The 22,766-nt window shown below is 39.3% G+C and overlaps 3 protein-coding genes across 5 annotated transcripts in view; 2 read left to right on the top strand and 1 right to left on the bottom strand.

Annotated features, from left to right (window-relative positions):
- Nucleotides 1-22,766, top strand: part of RABEP1 (rabaptin, RAB GTPase binding effector protein 1) — a 278,399-nt gene that overhangs the window by 211,025 nt on the left and 44,608 nt on the right. The window lies entirely within an intron of this gene.
- Nucleotides 3,513-14,398, bottom strand: DERL2 (derlin 2). 3 transcript variants are annotated; one of them, XM_036896028.2, is made up of 7 exons: nt 14,253-14,397; nt 13,385-13,450; nt 11,342-11,415; nt 10,154-10,247; nt 9,222-9,417; nt 8,872-8,962; nt 3,513-4,026 (listed from the first exon to the last, which is right to left on the bottom strand). In XM_036896028.2, exons 1-7 carry the CDS (start codon nt 14,343-14,345, stop codon nt 3,921-3,923), a joined length of 720 nt encoding a protein of 239 aa, XP_036751923.1. In that variant the 5' UTR covers nt 14,346-14,397; the 3' UTR covers nt 3,513-3,920. The 3 variants fall into 3 exon arrangements, with proteins under 3 accessions (XP_036751923.1, XP_036751924.1, XP_036751925.1); XM_036896029.2 differs by having other exon boundaries at nt 13,385-13,447; nt 14,253-14,376; XM_036896030.2 differs by lacking the exons at nt 3,513-4,026; nt 9,222-9,417; nt 10,154-10,247; nt 11,342-11,415 and having other exon boundaries at nt 8,897-8,962; nt 14,253-14,398.
- On the top strand, nt 14,671-22,329 carry MIS12 (MIS12 kinetochore complex component). Its single transcript, XM_036896090.2, has 2 exons — nt 14,671-14,838; nt 18,332-22,329. The coding sequence occupies exon 2, from the start codon at nt 18,372-18,374 to the stop codon at nt 18,990-18,992; it is 621 nt and encodes a 206-aa protein (XP_036751985.1). The 5' UTR covers nt 14,671-14,838; nt 18,332-18,371; the 3' UTR covers nt 18,993-22,329.

A 22,766-nucleotide genomic window follows, 5' to 3' on the forward strand; every position in this document is an offset into this window, starting at 1 on the left:
CCACAGAAAGAATTCCTGGGGGACACAAACATTCAGACCATAGCAATAACTATTAACTCTCCAATTATGCACCCTGAATATTTAAGACATCAGTGCTTTTTCACAGTATGCTTTCCTGAGTAATCTAATGGAGGAGACATATACCCCAAATGATTACAACAGTCCAGGTAGGTAATATAAATAAGTGAAATAATCTCTTGACAGATATATACATATACACATATACCGTGTGTCTACAAGCAGCCACAAGTTACCTCTAGGCAATAGCTGCCATGCAGGTCTTCCAATTTCAAGAAAAACATGTGAAATCTATCAATTTTAAATGTTGGCTTATTTTTAAAGGTGCAGGCAAAATAAACCATATGTGTAGGTAACTCGTGCATAATCTCTGGCTTAATGACCCAGCCAGCTACTGCAGCTCTAAAGTTAAGTGGAACAGAGTTGAAAAGTAAATCCTATATAGGCATCAAGCAGTGTTACACACATCTGCCCCCCTCAACCCCCACATTAGTAGTCTGAAATCTGCTGTCCCTCCAAAATAAAAGTCTCTTTGGTCAAATGGCTCTCATATGTAGATGACCATGATAATAGCTATTCAGATATCTGGGCTTTTCTTCCAAAAGGTGGATTGTCAAGACACATTTCTTAACTGTTCTGGGATGGTCTGTGGACTTCTCTGTTCTTACTATGACCATACCAGTTGGTCATTGTTGACAGGCTTGTCCGACCACCAAACCACTGCTCTTGATCCCATCCCACCTTTAGCCAATCATAAGCCCCAGCAACTAGGTACAAGCTTGCATGTGAATATATTGATCCCTCTATAATTAAAAATACCAGATAATAGCTTGCTGATCAATAAACAGAAGTGTTTATTCAGCACCCATGTGCCAAGCACTGTGCTAGGCACTGTGGTGGATACAAAAATTTAAGACATGGTTCCTGCCCTTAAGGAGCTTACATTCTCATGAGGGATACAAGGCTAATATACATGTACCAGTTAGGAACAGTACAAGACAATATATAATTTGGTGTAGGAGTATGTCATACAGACTTGAAGCTTTATAGGAATTCAAAGAAGATAGACAATGAAATATGCCTTGGAGTCAAGATTTCTTGGAGTCAGGAATGGGGCCAGGCCTTAAAGAACTAAGAGACTTAAACTGAGGTTCCTTTTAGGTAGAAGTGGGAGTTAGATTCAGAGGAAGACAAAAAGTATGCATCTGAAATTGGAGCTCACTAAGAAGCTGTTGGATTTATGAGCAAAGGTGACTTGATCATACAAAGTTCAACAACTTTAATGCAACATTGGGGACAACCTACACAACACTGAAAACTATGGCAGTATCATGACTAGCAATGCAGATGGAACTCACCTGCCAAAGGAAAACACAGCCACAACATAAAATGCAGGTTATCAAGGATAGATGATAATTCTAGGAGGCCCCCACCCAGCATGCCAATAGCTCCTGTATTTCCTAATTTTCAAAGATCCCAGAGACAGTGGGGGTTTCATTACCAAGATCCATGACTTCGGTACTCTCTGCTTAGAGACTACACAAGGGGTAGGAAAGATATTAGGCCATACAAGAGGGACAGAAAAAGAACAAATGGAAGACAGAAATAGAAATCCATAGTGAAAAAAACACACCAGAATGTATATAAAATGTATCTCCTAGGGAGATGCAATTTGCATGTCCAGTTTTTTTAATGGACATATACTGTAGCCTTACAACAAAAAACCCCACCATAGTTAGGTGTGCTTTTCAGTATCCCTTAAATTGTATGTATGTCAGGTAAGGTGGTCACAAAATTCCATATATCAAATCTCACTTTGCAGTTGACTCGCAGTTTGAAAAAGAAATGTTTTCTGGAAGAATCAAGATTGAGAGGTAAACTGGGGAAGAAGTGAGGGCTTTTCCTCATGCTCAGGTAAGCCCATACGTCCTGTTAAGAAACACAGGGCTAGGGATGGTGATAGTGGGATCTGCCAAGCTCATGAGGTGACTGAAATTACCACTGCCCAGGACACAGTGTAGTAGCAGAGTGCAGCATCCGGCCACTAGGAATTCTCACCCCATAAAACCAGAGAACTCAAAATCCCGTAACTGACTGAATTTAGGCCATAAATTCAAAATGTTTCCTCTATTACAGTTAATATGTACAGACATTCCCTACTTAAATGAACAGTCACTGAATAGATTTTAGGATTAAAATTTTACTATACAAATTCAATGAATTGGATAACTCAATCAACTAAGAGAGAAGAAATATAACCAGAGAAACGTATTTCTAGCCCCCAAATAAACAATTAAAAAAACCTTCTAATTTAAATTCAAGTTTTCTTGAACAGAGACAAGATATAATAAAATTTAAGAATCCCATAAGGATTATACATTCTAAGATTGGCATTAAAATTTTTTTTTAACCACTTAGGAAAAAAGAAGTCCTATTAACCCAAGTTCCAGAAAATTGCAACAATCATATTCAAAATTACTAGCAGCATGTAAAATAGTTATATTAAATTCCACTACTTATGCATATTCCATTTAAAGGTATTAAAACACTTCTCACTTCACAATCTAAAAATTCCCATTTAGGATGTTTATGTCTAATCTAAGTCTCATGTTCATCTTTTGGAGGAAAATCTCACTCTAGAAAACTACCGCTTAACCAAGCTGGATCCATCTGGAAAACAGTCCTGTGCCTACATGTTATTTATTAAAACTATTTAAAATAATTTCTTTCCTAGGGGTATCCATTTCATTCCTCTGAGTTACCTGAATTACTTAGGCAGTGTGAATGTGAACCTGCTGGGACCCAGCTTAGTTAATATCTTGGATAAGTATTCATTGAACCATGGGCATTAAATGCCTATTACTTTGGACCCTAATTTCTACTTGATGGGAAGGAAACCACCTGGTACTTGGCTTTGAAAAGCTTCTCAGCTTTTTATGAAGCAAGAGACAAATGTTAACTAGCCAACGACCCAGAAATGTATTCCTGCCTAATTGGTACCTGTTCTTCTGGCTCCAAAGTCAACACTATAACTTGTTTCCAGGTCCAAAGATCTTTCTGTTGTTTTCCAAAACGGTGGCCATTACCTGTCTTTTCCTGGATATTTCTTAGTGGAGAAATGTAAGCAGAGGAAATAAGACAGCACATTAGCTTTTCACATACAGCTGACTCTCCTATAGCTGAATATCTGCTGCTATAAAAACCACCCTACTCCTCTTTGCCACATTGCCCGACAACTTGAAGTTTTACAAACCCCAGACGGAGAACAAACTATCTGGACAACAGAAACAATCTTCTTCCTACAGGGGAGCTGCAACCAGAATCAGTAGATGGATATACAGCCACAGTGGATCAGCCTCGTATTTCCAATCTTGAAATGAAATCCAGTCGAAATCCAGCGAAAGATAGGAGAGCAGGCATGTAAATGGCTTTGAGTTGACCTAGCAGGAGAACTAGAACACATTATCATAATTTAAAAGATCACACACAAAAGCTTTAATTCAGTGAGAGAGAGATGGAATTCAGTTTTATTTTGTCCTCTCTGAAACTTCCATTTACACCATGGCCTTGTCTATCAAAGAAGAAGAGGAAAAAGCTCTGCCTTACACCATAGAACTCAAGGACTCATGTACTTGTTCATTAGAGGTGGCAGGGTATTTGTTTCTCCCGTTTTTTGGCTCCAAGAGATTACACTTTCAGTACCAGTGTAATGAGGAACCACTGGTAAACTGCTGGAAATGTCTTCTGGATTAATCAGTGTACCATTTCATAAAGTGCTTCTGGAGTTAAAATCTGTCAAACTGTCAAAAGTGTCCACACTTTTGCAATACAAAGGATAAAAGAATCCCAATGCGTATGTCACTGAGTCCTTCTCAGCTGGGTCTCATTATTGGCACTGCTGCTTAGCCGCCAAGGCGCTGGCCCTCACCCCAGGCAAAACCTCCTGGCCGCTCTTCTGGTAGTGGATTGTAATTTGGATCCTCATCTGGTGTATCAAAAATAGCCTTCCTAAAAGACAGGCAACAGATTTAATTTAGTCCCAGAGTCACCTTAGGTCCCTAACACTGCAAGGTCAAAAAGATTCCATCGGGTTCCTACCAATGGACGAGCATTATATCTGCCTACCAATGAAACAGTTGCCATATTATGAAAGTACTCATAATTATTTCACATTTACATAAACTTATACCTTTACTCATTTTTACTATAAAAGTAATACATGTTAACTGTAGAGAAAACCGGAAACATATTTGAGCAAAATATCCTAAATCCCCAGAGATAACCAGTGCTGTTTTCATTATTCTTCCACAATTTTTATATATGTAATTTTACAAAAGCTAGATTACCTACTTGTTTTATAACCTGGTTTTTACTAAATTTATCACGATTGTCTCCCTACAACCAAGTATCATCCAGCATCCACTGACAAATGTATAAACAAAATGGTATGTACATATAATGGAGTATTTTCAGCTTTAAAAAGAAAAATTCTTGACATATGCTACAACATAAATTAATCTTGAAAACAGTATGCTTAGTGAAATAAGCTGGTCATCAAAGGACAGAAACTGTGTGATTCTACTTGTATGAGGAACCTAGTGTAGTCAAACTCATACAGAGACAGAAAGCAAAACAGTGGTTTGTCAAGAGCTGGGGAAATGGGGAATTATTGTTTAATGGGTACAGAGTTTTCAGTTTTGCAACATGAAAAGAGTTCTATGGATAGATGGCAGAGATAGCACAATGTGAATGTACTTAATGCCATCGAACTGTACACTTAAAATGTGTATGATGATAAATTTTATGTTTTGTCTATTTTACAGTTAAAAATTTTAGAAGTTATTCCAAGAAAATTATACAGCATAGGAAGGGACAGTAAATGTCCAAAGACTTTTAAAATACTATCATATGGTCATTCAAAATCTCCTTCCTTAAAGAATTATCTATCAAAACATCACCTACTATTTGCATTCTTATTTCTAATTGTACTTGCCCGTGGTTGATAAAATTAGAAATGTATCTGAAAACTTCTATTTCATCTTGAGGTCAGAAAAGGCATCTATATTTCAATATGTGTTCCTTTAATTCTTAGAAATTAACAACAGAAAAACCCAAAACATAGCAATAGAAAAGTGTAGGGGTCAATAGGCAATTCAAAAAGGAAATTCAAATAGTCAAAAACATGAAAATGTGTGCTCTCATAATTAAAGGGAAGCCATGTTAAAAACTGAGACTCATTCCACTTCCCAAACATTAGGTGAGGCAGAACAAAGTAGGTGTATGCCCAGGCAGGGGAGTGCAGCCACGGCTGGCCCAGAGCAGGACTGGGGGAGCAGCCTGGCACAAGGAGTCAAGAGCCCAACTGGGGCATATATACCTGGAGGTGGTCTGGTGCAGGATGTCACAGCCTGAGTAGGGTAAGGTGGGCATCCCCGTAAGAGGGCAGCCCGATACGTGGCATATGAAGTGCAGCACGATGAGCAAGGCATCCACATAGGATGAGAGACTCGTTACATTTGGTGGGGACTAATTAAGTAGGTAAATATAGTAATGAAAATAGGAATCAGGTTTCTCACTGTCAATGAGAATAGGGAAAAACAGAAAAGGAATTATATAGTCACACAGTGGAATACTCAATAAAAAAAAAAGGAAATTACTGACACACGCAGCAATGTAGATGAATTTCAAACACATGTTGAAGAGGCCTTATACAATGAAGTAAATACATACTGTATGATTCCACTCATGAAAAACTATTCTGTGGAGGAACAAAATCAGTATAGTGATTGTTTCCTGGGTGAAGGGGCAAAGACTGACAGACAAAGGACATGAGGGAACCTTCTGGATAATGGTATTTTCTTTAGCTTGATGGGAGTTTTGATTACATAGGTATATTAGGTATGTGCATTTATGAAAACCTGTTAGTTGGAATGCTTAAGGTTTGTGTATTTTGTTGTGTATAAAGAACTCTAGTGATAATAATAAAGTATTTAGAGAATTAAGTATGGAAAGATGGACAGAGGTACAAAAAGCTAGAACAGAACAGTAAAATATTAATTATAGAATCTGTGTTGGGTAAATGTTACTGTACAATTTTTTTCTACTCTGTAAGTTTGGAAATTTTGATAATAAAATATTGGAGGAAAAATATAGAAAGGAAAAAAACTAGAATGAATCATAAGGAGTTGTACTAGAACTAGGAATATCAGTATAAACCCATGTTTTAAGAATACAGATGTATATATATCATATATATACATATACTCCCTTGCTCTATTCAGTGAGACTCCAAAAGCAATGAGCACATCTAGTACCCGGATCTTGGTTTCTAAATACCATTCCCCAACTAGGGCTCCTTGACGAAATAACTGATTCTAAGACTGGGTCAAGGAGAGCACAAGTTGAGCCTGGGATAGCTTACTGGGCCATAAAGTAATAAACTGCTTTAAAAAAATGATGGGAACATGTTGAAAAGTACTTAGAAGCCAGTTTGAATGGATTTCCATTGGCCAAATCTGGGACAATATGAGCACCAAAATAAACAACAATACAAGGGATTATAATCCATGGATAATACAGGAAACCATGAATTTATACAGATATAAATGAACTGAAATTTGACAAGGAAAGGAATATATTTACATTTTCTTGAAGTACTTTCTCACAGAACAAATTTATTAAGGAAAAAAGGTAACTATGGTGGAGAAGCCTCTCAGACACTTATGTAATCGAAGTGATTACCACCACTTTGTCAAATTAAAAAAAATGAAATCCTGTGCTAACAGGCTACAACTAGAAGAATGCAGTGTAACTTCTTTGATTCCTGCTAAAGTTGCAAAACCTAAATCTAAGAGTGAGCCAACATCAGGACAAACCCAAATTGAGAGGCATTCTACAAAAACGGGCCTATAATCTTAAGAAATGTCAGAGTCATGAAAATCAAGGGAAGACCAAGGAGCTGTTTCAAACTGAAGGAGATTAAACAGTCATGACAACTAAACGCAACATCTGAATCCAAATTAGACTCTTTTGGTATGAAAGACATTATTAGGACAACGGCCAACAGTGGAATTGGGCATGAGGATTAATATTTATTTCCTGATTTTGACTTTGTAGAATATTATTTTTTATAGAAAATACATATTAAAGGGTATCTGAGGGCATCAGATCGACAATTTACTTTCAAAGATTTAAGGGAAAAACATGTCCTTTGTACTGTTTATTTTCTTTAAGTCTGAAACTATTTCAAGATTTTAGAAAAAAAATCATAAAATACAATGAGACACTGCCTTATAGCTATCAAACTAGGAATGGGCAAATACAGTATCTCCCAAGTTTCATGAGGGCAATGGACATTTATGTATTGCTGGTAGAGATATAAACCTGACCATTCATTTTGGTTATTTGCAATACAGTAGATAGCAATTCCACTTTTAGGAATTTATCCTTTAAAATAGTCATGGATATGCACAAAGACTTATCTACAAGGATATTCAACACTCCAATTATAAAAGGAAAAACAAGAACTAATGACACTATCCACCAATAAGGGATTAGTAATATCACTCTATATTCATACCACAGGGTATCATGCAGCTATTATATTTTTGTAGGACATTTATGATGGGAAAATGATTATGACATATTACATTAAAAAGAAGGTTATGAAACACCATTAGAAAAGTACAAACAGTAGAAGACTGAAGAATACATGTCAAAAAGTTAACAGTGGTGGCCCTTATTTTATCTAAGAGGTGGGATTATGGAGGACTTGACTACTATTATACTTACTTCACTTAACTAACCTACAACCAAGATTCATAATAAAAATGGTGTGGATGAAGTGAAGGTTCCTGTGGCCAGGATTCTCACCTGGCCCTAGTTGTCTTGTTCACTACACACATGTGGGCAATACACATTACTGATTCTATATAAAGAGCTCTGCCCAGTGCTCTGGGAGACATGGTGGTACGGCTGCACGGCTGCAGGAAAGCAGAGCAGAGACTGGAGTGTTGGCAGCACTGAGGACAGAGACTGAGATGGCTGCAGGGGTAGAGAGGCCCAGAGGCTTGCTGCATGCAGACTCCCTCTGAGTGGATGGGATTCTAGTGATTGACCTGCCACCGTGGGAATAAAATTGTGTATAACCCTTTCACCCCAAGAACGTTCTACTGTCATTTCTTTGGTCACACTGAATCCATAGTGAACTTGCCTGGGGCTGAAATCCACTGGCAAGACAAATAGTTTATGATAAAAACTCACATTTTATTCCTCAAGCAAACCCTTTTTGATGCAGTATATCCTAAGGACACAAAATTCTGGACTAGAAAGAGGTCTTACAAACCAAAGTTCTACTCTCAGAAAACTGAGGTACAAAAAAGGAGAAGGGACTGGCTTAAAATCACAAAGCTGGTCAGTGGAACTGCCTGCACCTGGTTTCCAGGCCAGAGCCATTTCCATTCTACTTCACTGCTTATCTCTACCACCTGTTTGAAGGCCGGACATTCCACCATTAGAGACTTTCCTTTAGTCAGTTTTACCCACTTGGCTACCTCCCCTCTCTAAACTCAGACAACAGCTTTCATGAAACCAGTAGGCTCATCTTGGACAGGAGATGCCAGTGGTCACCTGGGACGGCAACAGCCAAGTCACCCTCAGGACATCCTGAGCCTAGTAACTCTGTCCCAACCAAATGCAAATGCTCTGCAGCTGCAACTGGATTGCTTAATCTGCAAATATTTGCTGACCTAAACCCTGGGTGCCAGCAGCTCCAGGAGCTCCAAGAAAACACAGATCTTGGATCCTGTCCTAGTTTATCTGCAAGGAACACGTGAGCTAATGTTAAATACTCACAAAATAGATGGTGTTTTCAGAATTCTTATTCCACCAGGCTGATTGGGAAATACATCTTCCAAGAAAAAATATATGTGTCCAACTGCAATACCTAGAATCAATCAGACATAAAGGATGAGGGAGAGGATTAAAACTTTGATTGCACATGGATCTACCAACATAAATTACTCATATTGAGGAAGAAATCTCAATATAATTACTAAAAATTTAAACTGTAGTCTTTGAGCATGTAACAATCAAATAATCCTATAATAGCTATCTGTGAAGGCCAGACAGAATAAACGTAAAAAGTAGTGACAAAACAAATTTACAAGTAAAATAATAAAAAAAAGTAGTGATAAGACTCTTACCCAAGAGGTCCACAATGATTGAATTCCCCAACAACAAGGAAAAGCCCATGAGCACCCAGGGTAGAAAGGGGGCTTGAAAATTGAGAAGGCCGAAGAAGTTCATGCGGACATAGGGGTTCCTTCGGCTCCACACGTAGACAAGCATTATTGTAAAGGCTTGGCCCAAGAAAACTAAGCTCACGAACAAACCGAAAAGCTAGCAGACGGCATTAAGGAAAATATCAACATTAAAAGTGTAATAGGGAAGACTGGGCAAGAGAACTAAGGATTGTATTCTAATGGAAGTATGAATTAGGAAAACTGAGCAGTAGTTACACCTTTAGAAGAAAAAAAGAGTGAAAATGATTAGCCAGAGACATCAGGCAAAAACCGGCTTAGGCCAAATATCTGGACTGTAACTACTTCAAATTAACATTCTGCTTTCAGGAAGTTCTTGCCTCTTTGGAAAATGTATTAATTCCTTGGTTAGTAACTACATTAAACTCATTCACCATTAGCGCCTTTACAAAGGTGAATTAAGTGAGCCAGAGCAAAACCATCCTGTTACTACATTCAGGTCGGTTATTTGGATCACAATTAAAAAAAAAAAATCTATCAGTTTTGACAGTGACCAAACAAATGTCTTACTTACTTAGCTTAAAAGTGAAGCATGCCCATCAACAATGAGATATCTAAGATACTAATAGTAACCCACCTGGGTTAAAAGTTCCTGACTTGCTCACAGTAGAAAAGCATCCTGTCCAACCTCTAGGCTTAGAAAGCTGTCACATAAAGTGTGCTATAATAAACAGTGCCTTGAAGCTCAAACCTGGAGGTCTACTTTGATCTCTTTGTTCAGAATATCTAGCAGATTATGGGAAACGTGAAAAACTTTGGCGAGAGCAGGTGTTCTTTAACATTTTCCTGTATTTGCTCTACTTGTTGAAGGATACAGTCATTAAGAATCCACCAAAAAGGAACATAAATACAAAGTCTGCTGTCCGACCTCGGAAAGAGCCTTCTTCTAGCATTCGACAGTAACGATATCTTTAAGTTCCAAGTTAAGAAAATTTTAAGCACACAAATATGAAAAATTAAAATTTAATGTATTACTCAAGTACACCTGGACTCCATACTATCTATAAGAAGTCAAGCCTTCATTTCTCTGAGAATGTTTATGAGGGGTAGTTTGGTCACTTCTCTTTTGGTACGAGGCATCTTAGGCAAGGTGAAGACCACGTTATCTTACAAAATCTGTTCCTGATTGGGGAACTAAGCCAGGTTCTGCATGAACATGTTTCCAGTCATCTTCTACACTTTTTCAAATTTGTACTGTCTTTCCCATGTTCAGCTACACTATAATTTACACCATCCTGGCCTTTTCATAACCTAACTTGGGAATAATCCCCATTAAGAAGCCTTGTGTGATAACCTACTTTTTCAGCCAGTTTAAACATTTCTACACTTCAAGTCAATAAAGATGCATTATGATGAAAAATTTATTAGAAACTTACCAGAACGATATACCACATAGGTGACACAGGACTCCATCCCAGTTCAGGAATCCTGTCACCCCTCTGAGGCCCTCTGTCTACCGCAGGTGAGCAAAGCTGTAACCCCCTCTTAATCCAGAGGGTCAGGGTGGAGGAGGAATGTCTTGCTCAGTGATCCCAATTACCCAGCTGACTAGAGCACAACTTTTCCTCTTTCAACAAACTGGAACATGGCAAGCCCGGCAGACATTATGGCACTGTCTCCCAGCAAGTAGAAGCAGCAGCCAAGGTCCAAGGAGATCTCAAGTTCTCCATTCCTCATGAACCCACTCCAACCAGGACCAAAGCTCTATTAATTATCACTGTATTCAGGTTGTGTTTCATCACTTGATATCTGCTGATGTTATTTTGTAAGTGTGCTTCAATTAAATCACTTTATGGTTAAAGACTTCCCATTTGAACAAACAGTGGCCTAAAAATACCCTTAAAACACTATTATCGGACCAATTACTCTGTGTATCACTGAGCCAGTACCCAGAAGTTATAGCTAAGATGGCAACAAAATAGTAGGATTAATAGTTTCAATTTAATATTGTATTTCCTAAGTAAACCTGAAGTTTTATGCTAACCCCACTTAATAAAGGATACAGAAATATCATGTTAAATAAAAAATTGAATCCAACTGGCCCAAAAAATAAGAAATTGGTGATTAGCCTCCATATCTGTTAAAAGAAAAAACAAGTCAAGAGAAAGAATAGATTAAGTAAAATATACCAGGAAACATTTCCAAATTAAGAAAAAAGACATATTCTATGACAACAATGGTTGAAAGGCCACAGACAGGTAATATTATGTTCTGATCCAAAAAGTGTCTTTTTGTGACAGTGGATTTTTATGCTATTCCTAGTTGAAAGTCTGAAAGATATCACTTGGCTCTCAAAATCTGTAAGGATAATGGGACAGAAAACTTGGAAGTGTGATCATCCTTAAAAAACAACAAAAAACCCCTGAAAAACCCTACACCATATATATGTTCAACCAAATTATGGAAGAAGTCTGATAGACTAGGTTAATTTGCAGAATAGAAAACAGTGCTTTCATATATGTCGTACTGGAATCTAATTGAGATACCAGGGAAAAACTCCAGGATCTAATGTAAATTTCCCAGGTATGTTCTATATTAGGCAGTCTGAAACATCCAGAGTAAAGAGTAGTTCTAAAGTAAATACTCAAGTTCTAGTCTGAGTAATTAGCCAACTTCCTGTAAGGAAAGACCTAATGATCTAATAACTAGAGTCTAATTGGCAGATACAAGGACACTGTCATGTTGGAAACCCTGATGCACTCTTTCCAACTCATCCACCCCTGCAATAAACAGAACTCCTCACAATGGTAGAGCACGTAACACTTTCAAGTGCTTTAACATACTCTATTATAATCTCCTGTAATCCTAATAATCCTGTGAGATAGACGAGTAGACTGGGACTACCATCCCCATTTCACATGTCTGGAAACTAAGAAACCTGGATAATTTTTAAAAAGCTTGCCCAAGGATATCCAGCTTGTAGGGGTTGACTCTGTGAACTCAAACCTAGAACTCCTAACTCCAAATGCAGATACACAGTCATCAAGAGGATAACCCCGGGCAAAAATCAAGCCAAGCAAGTTAACAGGAATCAATACTGAGATGGGGCTACAGTTCCCAGCAAAGGCCATGTGCACATCAAGGGAACAAGGCAGTGCCAGTAGACCACAGGACTGCTTTATCATCATTATCGTTAAATTCTTAAAGATTAATAATAAAGTTGAAAGAATTTAGTCCTACTAACCGAGTCCTCAACCCAGTGAGGAGACAAACATGCAAATAGGTGCAAGGTGTGAGATGCACTAAAAAAAGTATTTATAGAGACCCTAGGGACACAAAGGAGGATGAATCTGGGAAGACTACAAAAAAGCTGCATTTTGAAAGGCAAGCTGGAGTTCAGTGGGTATAAAGTGAATGAAACACATCTGAGATGGTGAGAATAACATGTAGTGGCAGAATTATTGGCTTTTGGATCTCTGTCACTCTGTATCCTATATGATCCTCCCAGAGTAGGAAAACACACCTCTCTTTTAGCATTTAATTACTGGAGAGGACTATCTCCCGCTGTAATCTAATAAATTGGCATGTTGTTTTAGATATTGGTCTTCTGAAGCTTTGTTAGTATGAATTATTCCTGGAAGATGATCAACTTAAAAGAGTTCCTCAACTTGTCTAGGGTGATAACAGAGGGTGGCTGGCTTGCCAGATGCTGAGTCGACAAAATAAGGACATCCTGTAAGACTCTGGGCAGCTTTCAGTCTCCTCTCCAACTACATTATTAACTCTGAACCAGTTATTCCTAAACACAGGAACTGGACACATCAAATCAAGACCATGCAGGGAACTTTAAAAATAAAATGCAGATTCCCAATTCCTACCCTTGGTGACTCTGATTTGGTACATGATGAGGTGCTTGAGAACCTCTTAAAAGTTGTTGGTGATTCTGCAGCCTGCAGAAACACTGCTTTATATCCCCCACAGTAAAACTTATAATCAAATATTCCCACTGACTTTTTTGAGATAGTATATGGCAGGATTTGCAACTAAAAAGAAAAAAAATAGTTTAAAAAAGGAAGCATTCATCATGGTTATGATGGACCACTTACTTGAAAGTGTTTAAAGATTAATTCAGGATTGAAGTACAACTGAAAAGGTGTGATCAGTTCCAACTGCTGAAATAGAAAAAAAAGCTTCTTAAAGCAAATCTATCAGGAAACAAAAAATTGCATCACTTGAACTGAATCCTTTTAAGGCTTTCTTCTTAGGGCAGAGGAAAGGTTGGTAAAGAATTCTCTAGAACGGGTATAATTCGTTGTATTCCTAAAAGTTTTATGTTGAAATAGTTGGTGACATGAAGGCATGGAAGTAGGTGGTGCTATTTTAGATACAGGGCAAAAAGAGGAGCTGTTAAAAATCTGCCCGTCACATGGGCACCACCTGAAACAGTTGTGTGAAGCCACACAACTCACTCAAAAGGACAAAGACTCAAGATCAAGACCCTGCCACCGTCTAGGCTGGGTGATTCCAGCCAACCTCTCTAACCAGCCTCTCTTTTTTACACGACTTCCTCTTTTGACAACTTCCAGCTTTCTATCCTCAACACCTAGGTTTCTTCACTAAGCGGACCTGCCTCCCACTAGTCACCACGGTACCACCTGGTCATCGCCAGAGTTCCCTGACATGTTTCTTGGGTGGGCGGCTCCCGCAGCCCTGATTTGCTGTGGTGTCCCGCCTTCATTTTTCAGAAACTGGCCTGCAGTCCTGATCCTCCACCCCATAAAGAGGCACTTTCTTCTCGGGTCACTGGATAAGCAGTCTCCGGGTCATTCCAAACCCCAGAGAGCAGCACCCTGTACGCCCCTTCCCACCCCGGGACCAACTCCTCTGGCTCTCCAAGAGGCCCAAACCCCAATTTCCCGGAGACCCGGTCAAATCCAGCCCAGATAGTGAGAAGCTGGCGCTGCAGCGGCTCACCACAGCGGCGGTAGTGAGGACGCAGGCGGTGGTGTAGGCGCGGCTGACCGGTGGGATCTGTAGATACTCGAGCCGCAGGCTCTGGTACGCCATCTTCCCCACCGCCTGCCCCCCCCCCCCAACCTCCCCTTCCGGTAGTGAGCCCTGGCGGCAGGGCGGGATCAAAGCGGGGCCCGGTGCTGTCCAATCAGCGCTGCGCAACCTGCCAGCCACCAAGCGCTAGAGTCCTAGGGAAGGCACCCTGCCAATCACGAGTTGCGTTTTCGCGGCCCCAGCCTTGCTTCCCCACCCACCGACGTCCGGAAGAAGAGAGGAAGTACGGGTTCCTTCCGCCAATCACCGCCGGCCACAGCTAAATTTTCCCGCCCGGCCCCTTGCGGTCACCAATCCAGGTGGCGCCCTTCAGATCGAGCATCCAGCCAATCAGGAGCACGATAGCATCCCGCCTTTGCTCTCGTTCGTTGAGGCAGGTATCGGTCGGAATTTCGGAGAGCGCGCGGCCCCACCTATGTCTGACCTCAAGTGGTGGTTTAAAGGAGGTGGCGGGAAGACGGTCGTCGAATTCATCACTCTCATGGTTGCTTGGGTAAGTGCCGCGGGGCTGCATTTTCTCTGAGGAGGAGAGGGAAGAGTTGGCACTGGATTCGGCATCACCGCCAGGCGCTGGAGCGGCCTGTTAGAGCAGCCTGGTCAGCCGAGCCCCGGCTGCCGACCCGGCATGCAGTGGGGTCACGTAGCCCGACGGGAGCCCGTCCTCCGGCCGAAGTAGTTCCTGCCCTCTGTTTCTGGAGCTCGGTCGGCTCAACTAGCTGAGGTGTCCTGGGCACCTTTCTTCTGCAAATATTGAGTTAGCCGTATCCATCCTGCCCTCAGGAACCCTAGACGTAGAAGAGAAGATGAGACAGGCTAGTGAATAATATCTTAAAGTAGAATTTGGGCAGTGTCCGAAGAGAGGTCCTGATGGGAATTCAGAGGGATGGGTCACCAGGGAAGTGTATTAAGCTGACCCTTGAAGGATATTTGGTCATGGCCTCCTTTCTTGAGGGAAAGACAATATCACAGGGAAACAAAATAGCTCCGTGGGGTTGGAACAAAGATTATCTAGATCATGGCAGGCAAAGTTAAGAATATTATTTTTTCGGTGGGTTATAAAGAAGCACTAAAGGCTTTTGGAACGGGAAGTGACCATCAAGTCTGGTAGTATTTAAGAAAGGAACCAAGTAAAAGGCTGGAGACAGTGATTTTTTTTGAAGGATATGGTAATTCACAGAAGGAGAAATGAAGCGTTAACATGTATGAAATGGAGTCCAACTATTAATGGCGATCAGAGCAATTCACATTAAACTATTTCTGCCTGCTCCCCAGATATCACCTTCAACCTGTTGATAAAACAATGCCAAGTGTATTGCTTACCCTGGTAAGGGAGAACATGTCGACAGGGCTTTAGCAGTATCTCAGAGGGATGAGAGAAGAGATAGAAACTTTTTTGAGAATTACAAGTTTGGTTTAAGGTGGATCTTTCGATTTTGGATTAGGTAGGGATCATGAAATAACAGTCCAGAATTGCTAGAAACAGCTGAGGCAAGGGTTTCAGAAAAGCTTTGGTACAAATTGTTGATGCGTCCTGTTGAAAAGTTGATCGTCTTGGGCATTCACAATGAACAAGCCGTATGAACAATAAAAATACTATTCTGGTGTCCTAGAATAGTAAAGTCATGCTAATGTAAACAGCAAGTTGTGTCAGGGGGAGGGAGTATAGATAGTTCCAGTCCTCACTACCCAATCTTCTTTGTGTGGCTACATGGTTTTGACTTTGAAAAACAGCACTGAAAAACAATTTCACACCTATCAGATTGCCAAAAATTAGAGTGTTGAGTAATGTCAAGTGTTGGTGAAGACATGAGAAAGAAATTGTCATATACTGCAAGTGGGAGTGTAAACCAGCCTAGAGTCCCCTACCCCCCCATCAGAACATTAAAAAAAATTTTTTATTAAGGTATTATTGATATACACTCTTATGAAGGTTTCACATGAAAAAACAATGTGGTTACTACATTTACCCATATTATCAAGTCCCCACCCGTACCCAAATGCAGTCACTGTCCATCAGTGTAGTAAGATGCCACAGATTCACTATGTCTTCTCTGTGCTACACTGTTCTCCCCGTGATCCCCCACTCCATGTGTACTAAGTATAATACCCTCAATCCCCTTCTCCCTCCCCACCCGTCCTCCCACCCCCTCCCCTTCGGTGACCACTAGTTCCTTCTTGGAGTCTCCCCATCAGAACATTTTGGCAGTATTTAGTGAAATTACATATAAGTGAACTCTATGGCCCAGCAATTACTTGGCTGTGTAAATGTCCTGCAGGTCCCTGAGGAGACATTATAGGAGGGTGTTCATTATAACATTATTTCTGGTAGAAGATACTGGAAGCAAACTAGGTGTCCTTCATAAGGAGAATGGGTACATCAAGTGTGGTGTATGTATATGATAAAGTGATGGACAACTTCAGTCGGAACCAATGAAATATAACAGGGAAGTATAATATGGAATGACTGCAAACATAAAAATGTAAGCGTACAAATACAAAACTGTGTTTTTCAAGAATGTCAAAAATCTATTAAAGAATTAAAATTAAAGATAATTGAAAAGGCATATGTTAAAACACTAGGTTCCTATGGCAAATGAAAGAATAAAATAAGAGGACATAACATGGACCAACAATAGACTGCCATAAAATAGGAAGTATTATAAACTCAAGTTTGTACATGTGAGGTCCTTACAAAGGAGGACAGCGTAATTAGTAAAGGTCACATGATGAAGGCTCATGTACACCATGTTGAAAGAGTTTGAACTTGATTCTAAAGGCATAGGGCCATGTCGAAATAAAATCCTGCCAACCCACAAGACAGAGAAGAATGCAATCTTATTACTGAATAAGCATATTGAGTTTGCAATGCATTGTAGGCCGTGTGTAAGATCACAAAGACAGAAAGAAATTCTACCCTGTATATACAGCCAAGCCAGTCATTCTATCTTTAGCCATTTCACACATAAATTGTCAGTATTAACAGCGTCTTATCTTCCCATAAAAAGATTTGACTGCACCATTTGCTTCAAATTCTCTAAGTGCATCCTAAATTCATCTAAGGTAGCCCATTTAGCTAATGGCCTTTATCTGAAGGGATAATAAAACTCAACTTCTGTGACAAACATGGTTACAGCTCAGGAGAAGGTGCCTAGGTTAAATTTCCACAGTCCTTGCACAGTGACAGGGAGATAGGATTGCCATTTTCTTAGATGTTTACTTTTGGAAGGAATGACTCCCAGACCCTTGAACAAACATGTCAGAGTTGTAAAACTTAAAAGAGGCTTGCCCAGCTTCCAATGGGGATTTTTTTTCCAGATGGCTAGGTTGGAAGGACAAGAGAGTCAGGGACATTGGCAAGGGAGTGGTTGAAGTGATAGATCATGGAACCTAAAATGGACAGGGAAAGAAGTGAAGTGGGAGAGAGACTGAGAGCAAGAAAGAGAGGATCAGAGAGCTGAAAGTCTTGAAGAGTAACTTATAATATGAGTCTGTGAATGAGATTTGGAAGAATAGTATGTGAGGTGATGGTCAAAAAGGAGAAGCTAGGGAGAGAAGACAAATATCAATAGCCAGGTGGCTAAAAGAGTGGAGATGAAGGCTATTGAAACGCAAGAAACCAAGTCTCTAGGGCACTGGTTAGGTCATCCATCTAAACTTGAAAGTTGTCTAGCATGATAACAGAATTCAGAAGACTGAGCAATAGGCCAGGGTCCTCAAAAAATGAGAGTTGAGGGAAATTAATAATGAGATGGGAAAAAAGAGAGGTTATAGACTGATGGCAAGAGCCTCAAGAGAGGCAAGGGTTTATATCCTATTGTGAATGATTAAGGCTTCTTTCAACTGGATGTGGCATCAGGTATCAAGGGATACAAACTCCTTGTTTTTTGTTTGCTTCTCTGTTTTGTTTTTGCAATCTGTAATGTGATTTGTTACCTTCATCAGATGATTTTTCTATCTAAATGAATTTTTTCTTTTTACATTTGCAGATTTTTCCCAATTAAAATTAGCAAAACAAAATAAACCAAGATGTCTGTTGATCCAATGACCTATGAGGCCCAATTCTTTGGCTTCACACCACAGACTTGCATGCTTAGGATATACATTGCATTTCAAGATTACTTATTTGAAGTGATGCAGGCTGTTGAGCAGGTTATGCTGAAGAAGCTGGATGGCATCCCAGACTGTGAGATTAGCCCAGTTCAGATTCATAAATGCACGGAGAAGTTTCTTTGCTTCATGAAAGGACGTTTTGATAACCTTTTTGGGAAGATGGAGCAGCTGTTCTTAGAGTTGATTTTGCGTATTCCCCCAAACATCTTGCTTCCAGAAGATAAATCTCAGGACACGCATCCTTATAGTGAGGAAGAATTCCAGATTCTCCAAAAAGAAATTGAACAATTACAGGAGAAGTATAAGACTGAATTATGCACTAAGCAGGCCCTTCTTGCAGAATTAGAAGAGCAAAAAATTGTTCAGGCCAAACTCAAACAGACATTGGCTTTGTTTGATGAACTTGAAAATGTTGGCAGAGATCATGGGGCTAGTGATTTTAAGGAGAGCTTGGTGTACCTGGTCCAGAACTCCAGAAAACTACAGAATATTAGAGACAATGTGGAAAAGGAAGGCAAAAGATTGAAAATATCTTAATTTCTATGTAGGAAAAGGAACTTGTCAGAAAGTAGAATGGTAAGGGATTTATATCAATGACTATTCTTATTCTACTGAGTTGTATATTTTATTGGGTTTTCTTTGCTCAGTCTTGTATTCCACATATTTTGGTCCGCCCTCTTGAAGAGTCTGTGTACCACCCTGAACTAATCTTTGCAGCATCTGTTCCATAGGGGCCTCTAGTAGGTGGGAAGGAATTCTTGATTCACTGACAAGTTTTGGGGGCATGATGGAAGAAGTAAAGCTTTCCCTGGCCAATGATATTTGTGAAAGTTGTACCTAGGTCAAGTGTCCTTTGTAATCTTGATCCTTTTGACTCATTCTCAAATGAGGTCAATGGGGAAAAGGTTAAATGGGTGACTTCTTTATTAACCAGACAGTACACTGTGGAATAGCCAACATGGACTGCTTGCTCTTGCCCAGTTACTTTTCTTTGATGAGGAAGTTGATAACTAGTTGAAAGGAGCAAGTAGCAGAAAAAGCAACCATGGTCTTTAATAAAAAAGAGAGAAGTTACTGTTTCTAAAATAAATCCTTTCCTTGACCAAGGCCTTGGTGATGTTAATTTACTGTCTTGGAGCCCAGCAGCAGAAGACACTGGACAAAAAAGCAGATCTTACTGGGATAGAAAAGGAGGCCTGGAACATACCCAGTAGCAAAATACCTATTAGGTATTTATACTATTTTTTATTCATACTTCATTTAGTTTTGGAATCAGCCTTGTACTAATATTTAACTAACTTATTTATTCATGCTCATAAGCATAAAATATTTAGTGCCCTCAGTGGGAAATTTTAGCTGTATCTTATTCTTCAATTCAATGGAATCTAATGTTTCCTTGGTAATTAGCTCATATAAATGTCGGGAAAGGGGAAAAATAGCAATAGTTGCTTCTAAGGTATTACTTGCCCTCCATGTCTTCCTAAAGAGCAGGATTTGAAATTTCTCCTTTATATAGAAGAGTAACTTAGGGTATTAATATTTGTAATTAAGCATTCATAGATTTAGGAAGCCTATGTTTATCTGGAATATGTTTATTATCAGCATCCCTTTTCCAATCCTGTACATTAAATATGTATGTTTTAAAAGCTTTAATTTTAGATTTTCTGCTGTCTGTATGGTACGTTCTTCATTATGACTTTTTACCCAACTGAAAATTTTCTGTATTTTTAAAATCTGTAGCTTATTTAAAATCTCCTAATATGGCAGGGTGAATGGTGATACCCCAAAAGGTATGTTCATGTCCTGATTCCTGGAACCCATGACTAGGCCTTATTTGGAAAAATGGTCTTTGAAGGTATAATTAAGTTATGGATGTGGAGGTAAGGAGATTGGTTTGAATTACCTGGGTGGGCTTTAAATCCTATGACAGGTGTCTTAAAAAAAAGAAAAGGCAGAGGGAGATTTGAGACAAAAGAGGAAAGAGGCACTGATCACAGGGGTGGATTGGAGTGATGCAGCCACAAGTCAGGGACGTCCAGCAGCCACCATAAGCTGGAATAAACAAAGAACAGTTCTCCCCATTGTCTCCAGAGCAAGTGTGGCCCTGCTGACACCCTTATTTTGGATTTCTGATCTCCAGGACTGAGAGGCTACATTGCTGTTGCTTTAAGTCACCAAGTCTGCTGTGGAGCCACAGGAAACTAATATACCTAGTGAAATTCTAATACTGAGATGCTTTTAAGGATGTAGGCTGCTTATTAAGGAAACAACAGCTGAGACCTGGTTGGCCTCAGTATGGTTTGTTTGAATACAGTTAAAATATGGACATGACCTGGATGGAAGGGTGAAATCCATAGTGTTGAGAGCTCAGGAGTCCATTTCATATTGAGTAAGTGCTTAATAATTGTTTGTTATTAATACTGTTCGCATTTGTCATAGTAGCATCTGCATGAACAAATCAATTTACTTGGCTCCATTGTCTTCTAGTAAGTATCTCCCTCAAAAATTCAGAAATCAGAATAATAAACACTTGGTTACCCATTCTGCTTCATTGCCACTCTGCTATCCATCATCAGTCTCAATTTCCTACTTCTGTCTACATTAGATCCTATGATTTTGTAATATCGAAACTTCAATTTTCCCAAGATAATCTACTCCCAAGCTTTCCCTTGTATTTATGTTTTCTCCCTTGCTGTCATTCCTGTTCCCTACTACGTACCCCCAAGTAGGCTTTTCTCATCCTGCTGCTGATAGACAGACAGCCAATAGAGAGATAGTTTGGCATGGTATTAATAGAAAGTAAAAACTGCACATTACTACTGACTTTACAGAAATAGAATTATAAGGGAATACTACATAAGAGGTTCTGCACTCAATTCTGATGTGTGTCATGGGGTTTCCTGATACCACCAAGCAATTTTCGGACACCACCAGGGTGTCCTATAATTCAACTCAATTCTAACACTGTCTACCCAGATACAGCATCAGATTCCACAGGTTAAAGGCTCAATCACACAAGACTGAATTACACTTCAGATGCCAATCACAAGCCCAGGTTATTTGTGCTTCTGACTGACTGGGTGTCAGTCAGAGGTTCTGACCCCCTCCTTGGGTTCAGTTAATTTGCTAGAGTGGCTCAAAGAACTCAGGAAACCCATTTATGTACTAGAGTATCAGTTTATTACAAATGACATATAAATCAGCCAGATGAAGAGATACATAGGGCAAAGACCTGAACAAAGGAGCGTTTGTCTCCATGAGGTTCAGTCCTGGGACGGTGGCATGTGGAAGTATTCTGGTTCCCGGAAGCTTTCCAAACTCCTTCCTTTTGGGTGTTTATGGAGGCTTTGTTACATAAATCATAGGGCATTTCATTTGTAGTTGAAGTTGGATCTCTACCTTACAGCCACAGGAAACTAATATTACTAGTGAACTCAAAATGGATCAAAGAACTAAACTATAAAATTCTTAGAAGAAAATAGGCCTAAATCTTCACCATCTTGAGTTAGGCAATAGTTTCTTAGAGATGACACCCAAAACATAAAAAAGGGAAAAATGAGATAAACTACATCATCAACATAAAACACTTGTACTTGAAGGACACCATCACAAAGTGAAAAGGCAAGTCACACAATGGGAGAAAAATTTTATAAATCATATTTGATAATGAACTTGTATTTCAAAAATAGTAAAAACTCATAAAATTGAAGACAGCCCGATTTTAAACTGCGTAAATGATCTGAATAGACATTTCTTTAGAGAAAGACACACATTTGGCAACATAGTACATGAAAAGATACTCAATGTTGTTAACTGTTAGGAAAATGTAAATCAAAACCATAATGAGATACTACTTAAGACTCCCTAAGATGACTTTTTTTTTTTTTTTAGATAATTATTTTTTATTGAAGGGTAGTTGACACACAGTATTACATTACATTAGTTTCAGGTGTACAACACAGTGATTCAACATTTATATACATGATAATTCTAAGTACCAGCTATCACCATACCAAGTTGTTACAATATTTTGACTATATTCCTTATGCTATACATTACATCCCGGTTGCTTATTTATTTTACAATTGGAAGTGTGTACTTTTTCTTGGTTGTTGTTGTTAGGGCATCTCTCATATTTATTGATCAAATGGTTGTTAACAACAATAAAATTCTGTATAGGGGAGTCAATGCTCAATGCACAATCATTAATCCACCCCAAGCCTAATTTTCGTCAGTCTCCAATCTTCTGAAGCATAACGAACAAGTTCTTACATGGAGAACAAATTCTTACATAGTGAATAAGTTACATGG

The sequence above is a fragment of the Manis pentadactyla genome, chromosome 4 (assembly GCF_030020395.1).
Source record: "Manis pentadactyla isolate mManPen7 chromosome 4, mManPen7.hap1, whole genome shotgun sequence".
NCBI lineage: Eukaryota > Metazoa > Chordata > Mammalia > Pholidota > Manidae > Manis > Manis pentadactyla.

Bases quoted from the DNA above. Each gene is read 5' to 3' on its own strand.
- MIS12 (XM_036896090.2), top strand. From the start codon at position 18,372: ATGTCTGTTGATCCAATGACCTATGAGGCCCAATTCTTTGGCTTCACA.
- DERL2 (XM_036896028.2), bottom strand. From the start codon at position 14,345: ATGGCGTACCAGAGCCTGCGGCTCGAGTATCTACAGATCCCACCGGTC. The intron at 13,451-14,252 runs GTGAGCCGCTGC...TTTCTATTTCAG, and splicing joins TCCTCACTACCGCCGCTGTG to CAGTTGGAACTGATCACACC. The intron at 10,248-11,341 runs GTATCCTTTATT...TGGAACTTAAAG, and splicing joins TTATTTAACATGATATTTCT to ATATCGTTACTGTCGAATGC.